At 58.7% G+C, this 13,659-nt stretch overlaps 1 protein-coding gene across 1 annotated transcript in view; it reads right to left on the bottom strand.

The window, feature by feature from the left end:
• Positions 1–4,086: 4,086 nt before the first annotated feature.
• Positions 4,087–13,659, bottom strand: part of MROH2A (maestro heat like repeat family member 2A) — a 46,117-nt gene continuing 36,544 nt past the window's right edge. Inside the window, exons 30-41 of the mRNA XM_056121544.1 lie at positions 13,441–13,595; positions 11,574–11,733; positions 11,292–11,485; positions 10,710–10,847; positions 10,274–10,388; positions 9,460–9,606; positions 8,653–8,835; positions 7,379–7,534; positions 6,102–6,233; positions 4,803–4,905; positions 4,555–4,620; positions 4,087–4,248 (exon numbers count right to left, since the gene is read on the bottom strand). Of these exons, the coding sequence (XP_055977519.1) occupies positions 4,127–4,248; positions 4,555–4,620; positions 4,803–4,905; positions 6,102–6,233; positions 7,379–7,534; positions 8,653–8,835; positions 9,460–9,606; positions 10,274–10,388; positions 10,710–10,847; positions 11,292–11,485; positions 11,574–11,733; positions 13,441–13,595 (1,671 nt within the window). The 3' untranslated portion in view covers positions 4,087–4,126. The remainder of the gene's footprint in view (positions 4,249–4,554; positions 4,621–4,802; positions 4,906–6,101; positions 6,234–7,378; positions 7,535–8,652; positions 8,836–9,459; positions 9,607–10,273; positions 10,389–10,709; positions 10,848–11,291; positions 11,486–11,573; positions 11,734–13,440; positions 13,596–13,659) is intronic.

Genomic DNA, 13,659 nt, shown 5'->3' with positions numbered 1-13,659 from the left:
TTCATATTATTGAAATAAAGCTTTTCAATTAAAATTTTTAATGTTTAATGTTCTTCATATGACTCATGTTTCCTTTTCAAAAAACAAACATATGCAGAGAATCTTCTGTATTTGCTATGGAACCAAATTTTAAACCCTAGATACAAGTACCTTTGAAGGAAGACAGAGTTTTAGTCCCTTAAATTAGATCCACGGTCCTTGGGTCTCTCCCAGAGGTCATAAACTGTAACATAAACGCTTATTAAAAAGTAATTCTATAGGAGCCAGAGACAGTGCAGAGAGTCAGGTGCTGGCCTTGTACAGGGCCTACTCCAGGTTCGATCCCTGATTCTATATATGATCCCCGGAGCACAGAGCCAGGAATAAGTACAGAGCACCACTCAGTGTGCTTGAAAGCCAGGCACCCTAGACAGGGCAAGAGATTTGCTTTCCCTCAGCAGTGGTTGGCCAGGTCCCCACATGCCTCCAGACCTTTCCCCCTGTCTGCAACACCCCAAAAAGAGCACTCCTCTCCTCTGTCATTTACCACATCCTCCATGCATTACACAAGCAAACCCGCACTGAGGCCTCGCCAGCCAAGCCAGGCCCCAGGAAAAGCAGGAGACTCCAGTTTAGGAAGTTTTGTCTCAGGAAGGATGGCAAGATGCAGGGGAGTGGCCTGACCTTAGCCTGCTGTTGGTCTCAGAGCCACTCTGTACCCAGGGCCAGGCCTCTCTGTGACAGCAGGAGAGGCCCCTTTCCCGTCACTCTGGGTGGTACCGCCAGGGAGGCTGAGAGAAGGGACATTGGGTGATCTGAGCCAGTCGTATCTAGTGGGTTGAGAGGTAATGGGAATGGCTGGGGGCAGAGCACAGGGCAAGCAGTCTGACCCCTCACCTGGGACCCAACAGCAAAAAAGGAGCATTTCTCACCTGCACAGCCACAGAACAACGGAACCAAGAACATCAGACGGCAAGAACATAGATCAGACTATAGGCCGGGGCCCTCTGAGTACCAGGTACTGCAGGCCTCGTGGCTTCAGGATCACTGGATACTGCGGGTCAGCCTTAATCAGGGACAGTCCTGCCAAGGACACAGGACTCGGGACCCAAAGCTTCTCCTCATTGGGTGGGGAAGGAAGGGAGCATCACAGTCTGCCATCCGCCTAGAGGCCCCGACTTCAGCCACCCTCATGGAATAAAGACAATGTACACAAACTCGCGCTTTTCATTGGCTTGTATTACTCACTGGGTATGTCCTGGGTGTCCAACTCTGAACCAACCTACTTTTGTGTAAGTCGCAAGTAACTTATGCCAGCAGGGAGTATTTGCAGGCGGACTAGCAGAGGAAACCCCACAGTCCTGAGTTTTGAGACAAATAAAATAAAAGGATGCGGGGAAGCCCAAATGTCAAGACTCATCCCCTGTGGAGAAGACAGGAGGCGGGGGTGGAGGGGAGGGCAGACTTTCCACCCCCCTTAGGAGGTGATTGTCTATACTGAACTCAGACAAGACTGGATGGCTCAGCCAACCAAAGGGAGAGAAGGCTGGACCGACCCCATGAAGAGGAGAAACCAGCAGGGAAAAAAAGTCTGTTAAGGTGGAGGAAGACCAGTGGGAGAGGTAAGACAGCAGGAAGAGCACTTGCCTTGCATGCAGACCACCTAGGTTCGATCCCCTGGCACCCCATAGGGTTCCCTGGGGCCACCAGGAGTGATTCCTAAGCACAGAGCCAAGAGTAAGCCCTGAGCACTGCCGGTGTAGCCCCCAAACAAAAAAGAACCTGCAAGAGTTCTAAGTCCTCAACAACACGCCCACAACCACTCTCAGCTGCACAGAGGCCCAAACCCAGCCGTTTGCAAAACCAGCAGCAGCAAAGCAAGAAGGCCTTGCTCTGTTTGGTCACCTGCATCCCCACTTGGAGTGTCCCTTTCTCCACAGGGCTTCTCTGGAGACGTCTGTGTTCTCTGTTCCATGCGTTTCTCACTGTCCCCTCTGAGTAAGATTTCTGGGCTTCACTCTTGAGGGCCTCCTGAAATTCCTCCCGGGAGAACAGACAGTGAACACACAGGAATGGTTCGGGAGCCCTCTGGGCTTGGGGCTGCGGTGATCGGTGATCACGTGGTAACTTCCATTCAGCATCTCTCTTGCTTTGCTGCTTCCTGAAACTCGGCCAAGGAGGCATCCGCACCTGCGAGGCCACTTGCACATGTGTTACTGCAGCATGGTCTAAGCCCCCTAAAAGATGCCCCCATTGTAAAGGCCTGGCAGGTCGAGACACTCCTGGCTCAGATAAGTGGCTGTGCCCAGGAAGCTCTATTGCTCTGTTCTGCCACCACCGTTCCTAGAACTAGCCCGGGCACGCCTGCTGTATCAACATGGCCCACCAAGACAGATATTCCTGTGCCTTTGCTCCCTTAATTTTTAGAGCCCACCATACTACTCCCTCCTGGGTTAGGCTAAAATAATTTTACCATCTTTTTAATCTTTTTGGGTCACACCCGGCGATGTACAGGGGTTATTCCTGGCTCATGCACTCAGGAATTACTTCTGGCAGTGTTTGGGGTTGGGGGGGGGCATATGAGATGCTGGGAATCGAACCTGGGTCAACTACGTGTAAGGCAAATGCCATACCCGCTGTACTATCGCTCCAGCCCCAATTCTACTATCTTAATGTGATTGGCTTGGAACATTTCATAGTAGATCCAAATTACTATGTGTATGTCTGATCCTTTTTTATAAGATTGGCTTGGAATTTTGACTTGTTACTATTCTTTGTTTGTTTGGGGGGGCCACGCTCAGCTAAACTCAGGGCTTACTCATGCCTCTGCACTCAGGAATCACTCCTGGCAGCCTTGGGGGGACCCCTCTGTGGTGCCAGGGATCAAATCTGGGTCAGCTGCATACAAAGAAGACGAGTGCCCTGGCAAATTCTTTCACCACCCCACGGCATGAACCCAGAGGGGTCTGAGTTCAAGCACCACCTCCGAACCCTTCACTGACGATGGAAGCACTCTGGAAAGCATGTCTGGATGTGCATGCTTCCCTTCTTGGCATCTTCACTGCAAGCACAAACTTCCCAATGCCTCGGAGAGGCTGAACTGGCAGCAGCACTGGGAGGCACGAAGCAGAATAACTGAGGGCATTAGGGTTTAAGTCAAGGTCCAGCAGAGTGACACAATCTGACCCAGTGTCCAGCCTCACACCCTCGTGACAATCCTAGGAGATCCCCAGCCCCTGCACGCCCTCCAACACTGCACTCTCAGAATCTCACCCGCTGAACACTGGCCGGGCGTTACCATGGCAACCATGGCAGTACCCAGAGAGTCCAAGCCTTAGATACCAAGGAACTGCCCTGCCCTCTTAGATGCATGGGGGGGGGGGAGGGGCAGGGGCTGGGGATGTTGGACGCAGGGATGACGACTGGACTAGGGTGTCCCTGTGCCCCCTAGGGAGCCTGGCCTCTGTCTGGCTATGTTTTACTGCCCGTCTATAAATTAACTTCGGCTAATCTGATGTCTTCTCTATGAAAGTCTTCTTGGGGAATACAAGAATCAGGGACAAGGTACTGTGCCCCCTAAGACCCCAATACTTTTTCACTGGGATGAGGAGATCGCTTCTCCTTGGCCCAAAGCCTGGTCACTTCCATGCGCACTGGGGGTCCATGGCTCAGTCTACAGACACCCCAGTGACTCCTCTGAGAGGGGGACATCCGTCTGAAGTTCTTCCTTCCCCAAGCCCCACCCACAGTGCCAACCGTCTCCCAGCTCTGCCTCCTGATTCCTTTGAACAGTGGGTGACTGGGGCAGAGGCTAGGCTGGGCGTTAGCCCCAGAGAGGGGAGGCCCTCGCTGTCTGGACAGTGCCGAAACGCAAGTGGAGACTCAAGTCCTTTACATGAAGGGGAGTATCCTGATACCCACATGCCTGGGAATAGCTGGAATTTTGTGGTGGCCCCAGGCAGAAGCACCCTCTCCCCCCCACCCCACTTCTAGAAGATTCTAGATGTTTCCACCTTCCACCTCCAGGCAGGAGGTGAGTGACTTGGGAGGAAAGGAAGGACATGGTGACCTCAGATCAATGCTTTTCTTACAAAACCATTGCACACAGCCCCCATGGTGCTCCATCCAGGGTGCTCACTGGGCTCCCCTAGGAAACGTGTTCAGGCGAGGCCCGAAGGCAGTGCTGGCTACAGGAGTCCAGGATTTTGAGCGTCTCCAGCGCTGCCCTGTGCACCCCAGGATCCGAGTCCAGCTGGAGTTCCTGGAGAGCTGAGCGGGAGGACAAGAGGGGGCACGGACTGTGTCCTCGCCATACCGGTTGGAACCCCAAAAAGGCACACGGGGACTCAGGGTACACATCTTGCATGCCTGAGGCTCCGGTCACTCTATCAGGGACAGAAAGGAGACCCCCTCATCCCCAATCCAGATGATGGAAACAGGGCCAACCGTTTTGTGAAAGGGGCTCAGTGAAGGCCACCTGTCAGAGCTGTCCTGCTGGAGGGCCACCCGGTGCCCTGCTGACACCCCACCCCAATACACTCGGCTCGGCAGGGAGTTTCTCCCAGTGTGACTCACAGTTGCGCAGAGCTGGGAAGTCGAGCTGCCTCAGGTACTGCACGGACATCTGCCTCATGATGATTCCTGCGGCGACAGGTGATGCCAGGAGGCCCAGCGCCGCGGTCCCCACTCCCAGTCAGCCCAGAGATGGGCCCCAGCCTGGGGGCCAGCAGGGTAGGCCACCTGAGCTCTTGTCCCTGCTCCATCACCTGCCCCCTATGTTGCAGGCTCCACGGCATCTCAAGCCCCTGCCCACTGCCCCTCACCTGCCAGGTTGCACGCAGCGATCCTGATCCTGGTCAGGCTGCTTTGCACGTAGCTCATGGTCTCCATCAGGAAGTCGTAGAGAATGGCAGGTTTTTTCTGCACCTGCAAGACACGGGGGTAGGTAGGGCCTTGGAGAAGGGTGGGGAGGAAGACTGGTGTGCTCACAAGGCGACTTGTCATCTGCTGTGCGGGGCCACTGCACAGAGAGGCCCAGGAGGAGGCGGGGCCTGTCACACCTCCAGCCCCACTGCCCAGGGCCTGATCGGGGGGTGGGTCACATGTGCCCACAAACTGGTTGCTGGTCTCCTGGATCCTGGAATGTGGGTCCCAGTAAGTGCGACCAGTCCCTCAAATTGAGTTTTGCTTTTGCATCACACCAGGCTGTGCTCTGGGCTTACTCCTGGCTCTGTGCTCAGGATCACTCCTGGCAGGGCTCGGGGACCCCATGGGGTGCAGAGACAAACCAGACTCGGCCGTGTACAAGTCAAGTGCATTAGTCCCTGTGCTCTCTGACCCCTGTTCCTTGGATTTCAAAGTATCAGACCCCGCAATCTAATGCAAACTACCACGCGAGTAACTCTGATCTTGATTACACCTGGAAATGACAATGATTCAGATCTCACTCCTTCAATACAATATTTTTCTGGTTTTGGGGTCATACCCAGTGGTGCTTGGTGGCTGCTCCCAGCTCTGTGCTCAGGGACACATATGGTCCGAGTGATTAAATCCAGGGTTCCTGTGGTAAGGCCTGGGGCAGCCTGTTGAGCTTTCTCCAGTCCCTAAATAAAATCTGTTTGGTTTGGGGGCCATACTCAGCTCAGGGCTTGCTCCTAGCTCTGTGCTCAAAGATTACCCCTGGCAGTGCTGGGCAGTGGAAGCTGGAGAGTGGTGCTGAGGACTGAATTGGAGTTAGCGTGAAAGTCAAATGCTTTTTTGACCCCAGTTCTCTGTCTCTCTGTCTTTGTCTCTGTCTCTCTCTCTCTCTCTCTCTCTCTCTCTGTCTCTCTCTCTCTCAATAAAATTTATTTTTGCCTCGGGACCACATGGCTATAGAGCCAGGAGTCACCTGGAAGAGCCCCAGCCCCAAGGGATGTGCCCTCTCTAATCCATTCTGTAGCATGGTTTCTCCTTTTCTTTAACTCGGCTACAGAAATCTAAACTGGGGAGGGGGGTGGGAGGGAGGCCTGATGCTCCCTGGGACAGCGTACGTAGCCGTGGCCTTCTCTGGAAGGTGCCCCCTGAGGGTCCAAGCATCAGGGTTGGGATGTGGCCACCAGCCCCGGCTGCAGCGTGCTCACCATCATGGAACACAGAGTGTTCTGGAAGGCCGTCATCTGGTCGACCACGCTGGCAGAGCTCGAGCCCGGAGAATGCTCCAGCGCCTTCCAGCCCCAGAAATGCACACACTGGGACAAGGTCATGCTGCAGGCCTGAGCACAGGGGACAGGAGAGACAGACCTCAGGAGCAGGGCTGGGAACCCCAAAAGATGCCCGAGGAGTCTCCAGAGCCCCAGGAAGGCAGGTGGGCGGGCTCCGGGAGGGTGAGGGCACCAGCATTCGCTCACTGGCTCTTCTAAGGCTGTTGAGAAATCATTCACGTGGGCTGCATGTTACAATCCACAAACGCCCCTCACAGCAGCACCCCAGGCTCTGCCTCTGGCCTGCTGAGGGACTATGTCATGGTGGGGACATTCTGACAGGCTGGGGGCCAGAGAGAAGTAACTCTCACCCCTCCCTCTGCGTCCCAGTCCCCTCTCTGGCAGATGGTGTCCCTTACTGGAGACAGTGGGGTCTTGCCTGCAGCTGCCTCACACTCAGGTCGGGAGAGGTGACAAGGGGTGGACACGGGTATTGCTGGGAGCCCCGGGCAGAGCTGGGCACGGTAGGGAACAAGAGACCACAGGAGGGAGACGTGGGGATCCCCGTCACTTGCCTATGGGTGCCACAGCCCTCCCAGCCTGGGGAAGTGTTGGGCCTGACCCCCAAGCAGCTCAGCAGGAGGGTTTGGGGTCCCCTTGAAGTGTGGGGCTGCAGAGGGCAGCGCTAAGACCAGTGGTATTTGGGGGCCACCCCTGGCAGTGCTCTGGGCATCCTATGAGCAGAGCCTGTGCTCAGCCTGTGAAACTTCTCCCGCCAGGCAAGGGGTTTCCCTCCCTAGTTTTTGGTAGGGGACATGCCCTGCGATCTCAGCCTGGAGATGTGGGAGTTCAGAGATGAGGCAGGTGGGCAGTGGGGCTCGGGGGTCCACAGAGCCACACCCAGCTGGGCTTGGGGGTCAGGGGTCAAACACACATGGCAGGCTCAGTTTGCTCACTGAAGCCATCACCCCAGCCCGCTCAGGGAACTCTTGAACTGACTAGTCAAAACGCCCCCGAAGGCTGGGGGTTCCCAGAAGGGGGCCAAGGGAGACTGGCCAGCCTCTGGGGTCCCCGAGCTGGTTTGTCTCAGCCTGAGTAGAGGACTCGGAATCGGGGGACTGGACCATGCAGATGGTTGGGGAAGGGGGGGTGGGGTTGCGAAGTCACAGGCTAGGAGGACGCCTGCCTTTCTGCAGGGCAGAGGCCCGGGGTCTCACCTGAGCCACCTCAGAGCAGGGGTCCTGGCAGTGAAGCATGAGGGGGACCCAGGCCTTCTTCACCTCCTCCTTGAAGAGGCGCTTCTTGGGCAGCCTCACCACCGTGGCCAGCTTCCCGAAGAGGACGAAGGCCTTGAGCCGCAGCTGCTCACTCTCCTGGGCCCAGAGGACAGGTCAGCCCCACGCTGGGCAGCCCCTCCCACCCGCCACGCGATGGAGCCTGTCTGTCCCACAGGAAGCGCGGGACCGGGCGGGACCCTGGTACAGGTGACCTGGCACGTGTGAACCCCCCCCACACGCGCCCACCCAGAACAGCACAGGAGCCCCCAGGCACTTGTGGCTGCAAGGAATGCGAAGGTGGGGCAGGGAGATGGTTCAATGGGCTGACCACTGGCTTTACAGGCAGAGGAGGCCCAGGTGTGGTCCCTGATACCAGAGGGTCCCGTGCACCACCAGGAGCACCCCCTGAGCACTAAGCCAGGAGCAGCCCCCAGTACTGCTGGGTGTGACCCAAAAGCCAATAAAAACAGAAACAAAAATCAAAGGGAAGGGGGATTCTAAGGGGCTTAGTGATGTGTGTTAATATTTTCGGTTATTAAAAAAAAAAGATAAAGGTGAAGAGGGCCAAAGTGCTAGTACAGGGGGCAGGGTGCTTCCCTGGCTGGCGGCTGACCCAGGTTCGACCCCTGGTACCACATCTGGTTCCCAAGCCCACCAGGAGTGAACTCTGAACTCAAGAGCCAGGAGGAAGCTCTGAGCACAGCCAGTTGAGTTCCCAAAACCAACCAAACCAAAGCAAACCAAACCAAAAAGTATCCGAGAGATAGCACAGCGGGTAACATGCTTGCCTCGAAGGCTGCTGACCTGTGTTGTTGGATCTCCAGGACCCCACGGGGTCCCCCGAGCACGACCAGCAGTGATCTCAGAGCACAGTGACAGGAGAAAGACCTGGCACTGCCCGGTGTGGCCCCAAACAAAATCAACAGCCAAATAAAGATAACCCACCCAAAAGTCTAAACGACAGAAAATCTAACAACAAAATAAAATACACAAAAGAAAAGCTAGTAATAACAAATGGGGGAGCTTATTCTTGGGGGCCAGAAGGAGCCTTTTGCCAAGACCCCAAGATGAGCTTGCGCTCCTTCGTGTTCCACCCGCAGTCCCCCAACCCTTCCTTCCATGGGAGGCGGACGCCATTGATCCTTTCAGCAGCATTTGGGGATCCCTGAAGGGGCTGAGCCTGAGAGGGGACCCCGGGGGGGGGGGGGTCTCACGTTGTCGAAGAAGGCCCTGCAGTGCTCCGAGATGGCCCCGAAGAAAGTGCCCAGGTCTCCCTCACGGAGTTGGTCCAGGAGCTTGGCCAGGGCATCCATGGCCTCGGACGTGATGCTGGCACTGGCCGGCTCCTGCAGGGCACTCAGACACTTCTCCAGCAGGAGCTTCCGGTACTGTCGCACCTGCCAGCACCCGTGTCAGTGCCCCCGTGACCCCTGCCTACCAGCACCCACCGTCAGTGACCCCCTGACCCTTACTTATCAGCACCTCCCCGTCAGTGAGCCCCTGACCCCCACCTGCTAGGAACTCCCCATGAGTAACCCCCTGACCCCCATCTACCAGGACCCACGGTCAGTGACCCCCAAACCCCCCAGCCAGTACCCACCATCAGTGCCCACCTGACCCCACCTGCCAGAACCCTCCATAAGCACCTCCTGTAACTCCCACCCACTAGCACCCACTGTCAGCACCTCCCTGCGATTCCCACCAGCCAGCACCACCGCCAGTGACCCTCCCATGACCCCACCTGCCAGTACCCACTGTCAGCAACCCCCTGACCCCCTGGCTAGTACCTACCATCAATGACCCCCCATGAGCCCCACCTACCAGCACCCACCATTAGTGACCCACATGAACCCCACCCGCCAGTACCGACAGCAACCCCTACGGCCCCACCTGCCATCACTGCCCCCCTGTACCCCCACCCACCAGCACCTGCCATCAGCACCCCCAGTGCCTCCACTACACCCGCACTCGCACGGCCCCATTCCCCGCTTCCCCCTCCCAGGGTCTGGGGCCACCAGGACCTTCTTGGGGGCGCCCAGGGCCATGTTGCCGAGGGCGCGCAGGGAGAGCACCCGCAGGACGCCGTCCTCCTGCTCCGCGCCCCTCTCCAGCGCCCGCACCGTGGGCCTGAGCAGCTTCTCCTGGCACAGAACTGGCTTGCGCATGAACTGCAAAGGGGAACTTGACACAGTTACCCCCCAGCCCGGCCCCTGCTCTCAGCGCCCAGACAGGGTGCCTGGCTCTCTGCAGCACCCAGAAGGGTAACCCTGGGGGCGGAAGGTCGTTCTGAGCCCACGGTCCCCCTCCCCACTGCAAGTCACTGCACATTCTCGGGACCTCAGTTTCCTCATCTGGGAAGAGGACTCTGGTGGGGATTAGACCAGGAAAGGTGGGGGTATCACTGAGGTCTGGGCTATGGGCATGGTGGGACGCTGCCATTGCTGCCTGGGAGTGCATTTTACTCTCGTGGACTTATCTGGGACCAGTGTGTGTGTGTGTGTGTGTGTGTGTGTGTGTACGCGCACGCGCATGTGTGTGTCCATGCACACATGCGTGCATATACACACAAGTGCCTTAATTATCTGGAGGGGTGATTCTCCTCCCAGAGTCCCCATTGGGAACTTCCACAGAAGTTGGACCCTGGTGAGAAGTGGAGGTGCCCTCCTGTGGATGCCAGGCGGTGGCGGACACACACCACACCCTATACCTGAGGCTGCCACACACCAACACGCAGGCTGTGTTCCTGCCGCTGCTCCCAGATTCCAGCAGAAGCCCTTGAGGGGTGATCCCGTCCCCCGAGAGGAAGACCCGTCCCCACGCCTGGCTCAGTCTCACCTCCACGCAGACAGCCGTGCTGCTGATGCGACAGCTCCGCTCCTCCGAGTCCATGCCCCTGAGCACCAGCTCCGACAGCCGCACCTGGTAACCCTCCATGTCACGCAAGCACAGCCTACAGAGGCAGCACCCCGCCAGGCGGGCGTGGGGACAGCTCAGATCCTGCCAGGGCTGCCCCAGGGGTCCGATTCCTATGTCACTCCCTCCCCTATCCTGGAGTCCACCCAGTGGCCTCTGAACCTTCTCATCACCTTCTCCTTAAGCGCCTCCCTGTGTGCCCACCCTGCTTGGGACATTTCCTCCTGGTCCTGCACCCGATGCCCAGCCCACCCATGGGACAGTCCCCCCCACCCCCGCCACACCCCGCGGTGGCAGTGAGGCATTCAGTGCCTTTAGTGGGAGAGCGAGGACCTCCAGGGTGCACCTGGGCGCCCACCTGGCCAGCAGGCCCACTCCTTGCAGGAAGGTGGCGCTGTTCTCCAGCAGGGTCCACACGCCCTTTTCCTCCAGGCGCTGGGCCAGCGGCTCGTCCCCTGCTCTCCTGAACAAAAGCCGCATGGACTTGGTGGTGACCCTGCGAGGAGGCGAGCGCGTCGGGCAGCAGCTCCCACCACCAGCAGCCACAACGCCCCTACAGGTGACTGAGCACAGGTCTCTGCAGTGGGTCCCAGCGCCTGGGCCAGGGGGGCGTCTGCACATCCTCACCACCACTCCATGCAATGAATCAGCTTCCAGTAACTTCTCACCAGGAAGAGGAGGAGGCAACCCCTGGGAAAAGGGAACTTCCGGAAACCCTGATTGCATGGAGGTCCCATGAGGCCAGGGCCAAGCTTGAGGTCAGTCCAAGGCAAGACCACGCCCAGTCTCTAGGCAGACCACGCCCAAACCAAGCCACACCCAATCGCGACCACGCCCACCGACGACCACGCCCACCTCTGGCCACGCCCACGCGAGGCCACGCCCAGCGGGAGATTATCCCGGAGACCCAGCCCAGCCCTGCCACGTCTTTGGAGGGCACCTCTGCAGATTGACGTCTTCGGGTAGGGTCCCCGAGTGCACGATCCTCCAGGTCTTCAGCACAGGCGAGAGGGCCTCAGGCCCGTGGCTGACGCTGAGCTGCAGCAGGAGGGTGTAGACGAGGTCTGGGAAGAGGTCCGGCAGCTTTTCGTCCTTGTCCAGCCTCTCGAGGAGAAAGTGGATGGTGCAGAGCGTCTGCGGAGGGGTTAGGGGGTGGGGGTGTCAGGGCACCCACGCTCACACACAGGCCCCTGCCAAGCCCCGGCCCACCGCCACCGCTCACCATCAGTGGATCCACCGCAGCCAGACGCCAGACGTCGGCCTTGGACGTGGGGGTCACTCTCGGGGAGAAGCGCACCTGCAGGCGGCCCATCAGCCCCCAGAGCATGGTGCGAGCATAGGGCGTGTTCTCTGCCACCGCCAGCCACACCTCCTTCAGGTGGCTACGGAGAAGGGGCAGGGCTGAGGACTGCCTTACTGGCAGGGAGGGCCCCCAAAGCTCTGGGCAGAACCCCAGGAAGTGCCTGGACAGGAGCTGGGTGCTCCAGCCTGGGGAGGCAGGGCAGGCCACCAAAGGTAGTGGGCCACGGGACCCGGGATTCGCTTCTACTTCAGCCTCTTGCTCTGCACCTTGGGGGGACTGAGCTCACAGCAGGCTGGACTCAGGGAGGCCCCCGGGTACCCTCCAAGAGTGTCTGGATGCTGGGTTTGGTCAGGTCAGTCCTCGGCAGCCTGTGGACATAGCTGCCCCATCCGTCCCGCACACCTCAGCGGGGTGCTCCCACCTGCCCACCCCACACAAGAGGACCAGTCCTCCTGACCCCCAGTCCCAGCCAGAGACCAATTGAGAAGGACCTGGCCCAGGAGCCGAGAGTCATGGCTGGTGTGCATGGCCACGGGGAGGGGCTTCTAAAGACACAAGCTCATAACCTCAAGGGGGCCGTGGACCCTACTGACCCAAAAGAATGGCGTGAATGGCTGGATTAGGGGGCTGGGGTTAGAAGGAGGGGCTTGTGGGCAGGAATGGGAGAGGTGAGCTCAGGGTGAAGCCAGAAAGCAGGGTGTGGTCACCCCCGAGGTGAGCGGGAAGGACCTGCTGGGCCAGGGAGTGACCAGCAGAGCCAGACACAGCCTGTGAGGCCCAGACGCAGGACTGGAAACACCAAGATCGTGAACAGCTGTGGCCACATGGCCACGAAAACCAGGCTTATGGAGGTGCCACCCTGGCTGCCAGTCACTGACCCTCCTTCAAGCCAGAGGTCTGGGCTGCCCTCGCCAAGTTCCAGGTCCCACAGGCAGCCCCGAGAGACTGAGTTCACTCTTTTCTACCCAGACTTTGGGGGGTGGGTTTGGTCTGGGGGCACTTTAGCGATGCTCAGGGCTTACTTCTGGCTCTGCACTCAGGCATCACGCCTGGTGTGGCTCAGGCCCCATCTGGGATGCTGGAGGTCGAACCTGTGTCGGCCACGTACAAGGCCAGCGCACTCGTCACTGCACTATCGCTCCGGCCCCTCCGCTCAAACTTTCTAAGGTGGCAGCCGCCACGATCTCTGCACGGGCACTTCCGTCTGCAGTGCCACCTTGGTGCTGGGGACACCAGCATCTTCCCATCTCTGGAACCTCCCCGAGGTATCCCAGACCGTCCCAGACACCCACCATCTGAGCCACATGGCCAGGCGTGGCACTCCCAGCTGGGTGCAAAGGTGGTGCAAAAAAGAGGGTGTGGTTTTACCATGAGGCCCCGAGGGGCTTGGGGTTCTGCACTTGGGGCACTGGGCCCTCACTTCTCCTCTCCGTGTGCAGCCGAAACGGAGGAGGGACGAATTAGGGAGCTGGTCTCCAGCACCCTGGGGGACTGTGTCCTGGGGGAAGTGTCCTGGAGAAACCCAAACGAGGCTATCCAGAAACTTTGTCCTGCAGCAAGCAAGGAGAGGTGACCCGGGACTTCTCCTTGCCAGGACAGGGTCGGGATTTCAGCTCCATGGCACGGGGGCTCCAGACCCAGGTTCCCCCAGAGGAGAAAGGGGGGGGACAGGAAGTGAGACTGAGTCCTATAGGTGCCCGGGGACGCACAAGGGTGGCGACTCGGGCTTGGTCAGGCTGCAAAAGCCAGATGGGGGGAGGGCAGGCGATGGCCATGGGGCACCCACCTCTCCATGGGCAGCGGCTGTCTGAGGAGCGACGTGAGCACGGTCTCCTGGTGGTAATGTGCCAACAGGAGGACCCCCTCGACGAGGAGACGCCTCACCTCAGGCTGCTCCACCACGGGCAGGTGCACCAGGATGGCGCCCAGGATCTCGGCCACCTGGAGGGCAGGGGGGTCACTGGGCACCACGGGTGGCTGTTCTCACCCCCGGCACCACTGGACA

The sequence above is a fragment of the Sorex fumeus genome, unplaced genomic scaffold, assembly GCF_029834395.1.
Source record: "Sorex fumeus unplaced genomic scaffold, SorFum_2.1 ptg000005l, whole genome shotgun sequence".
In the NCBI taxonomy this organism is placed as follows: Eukaryota; Metazoa; Chordata; class Mammalia; order Eulipotyphla; family Soricidae; genus Sorex; species Sorex fumeus.
The sequence above is the reverse complement of the archived record's forward strand: the minus strand, read 5'-3'. Positions and strand labels throughout refer to the sequence as shown.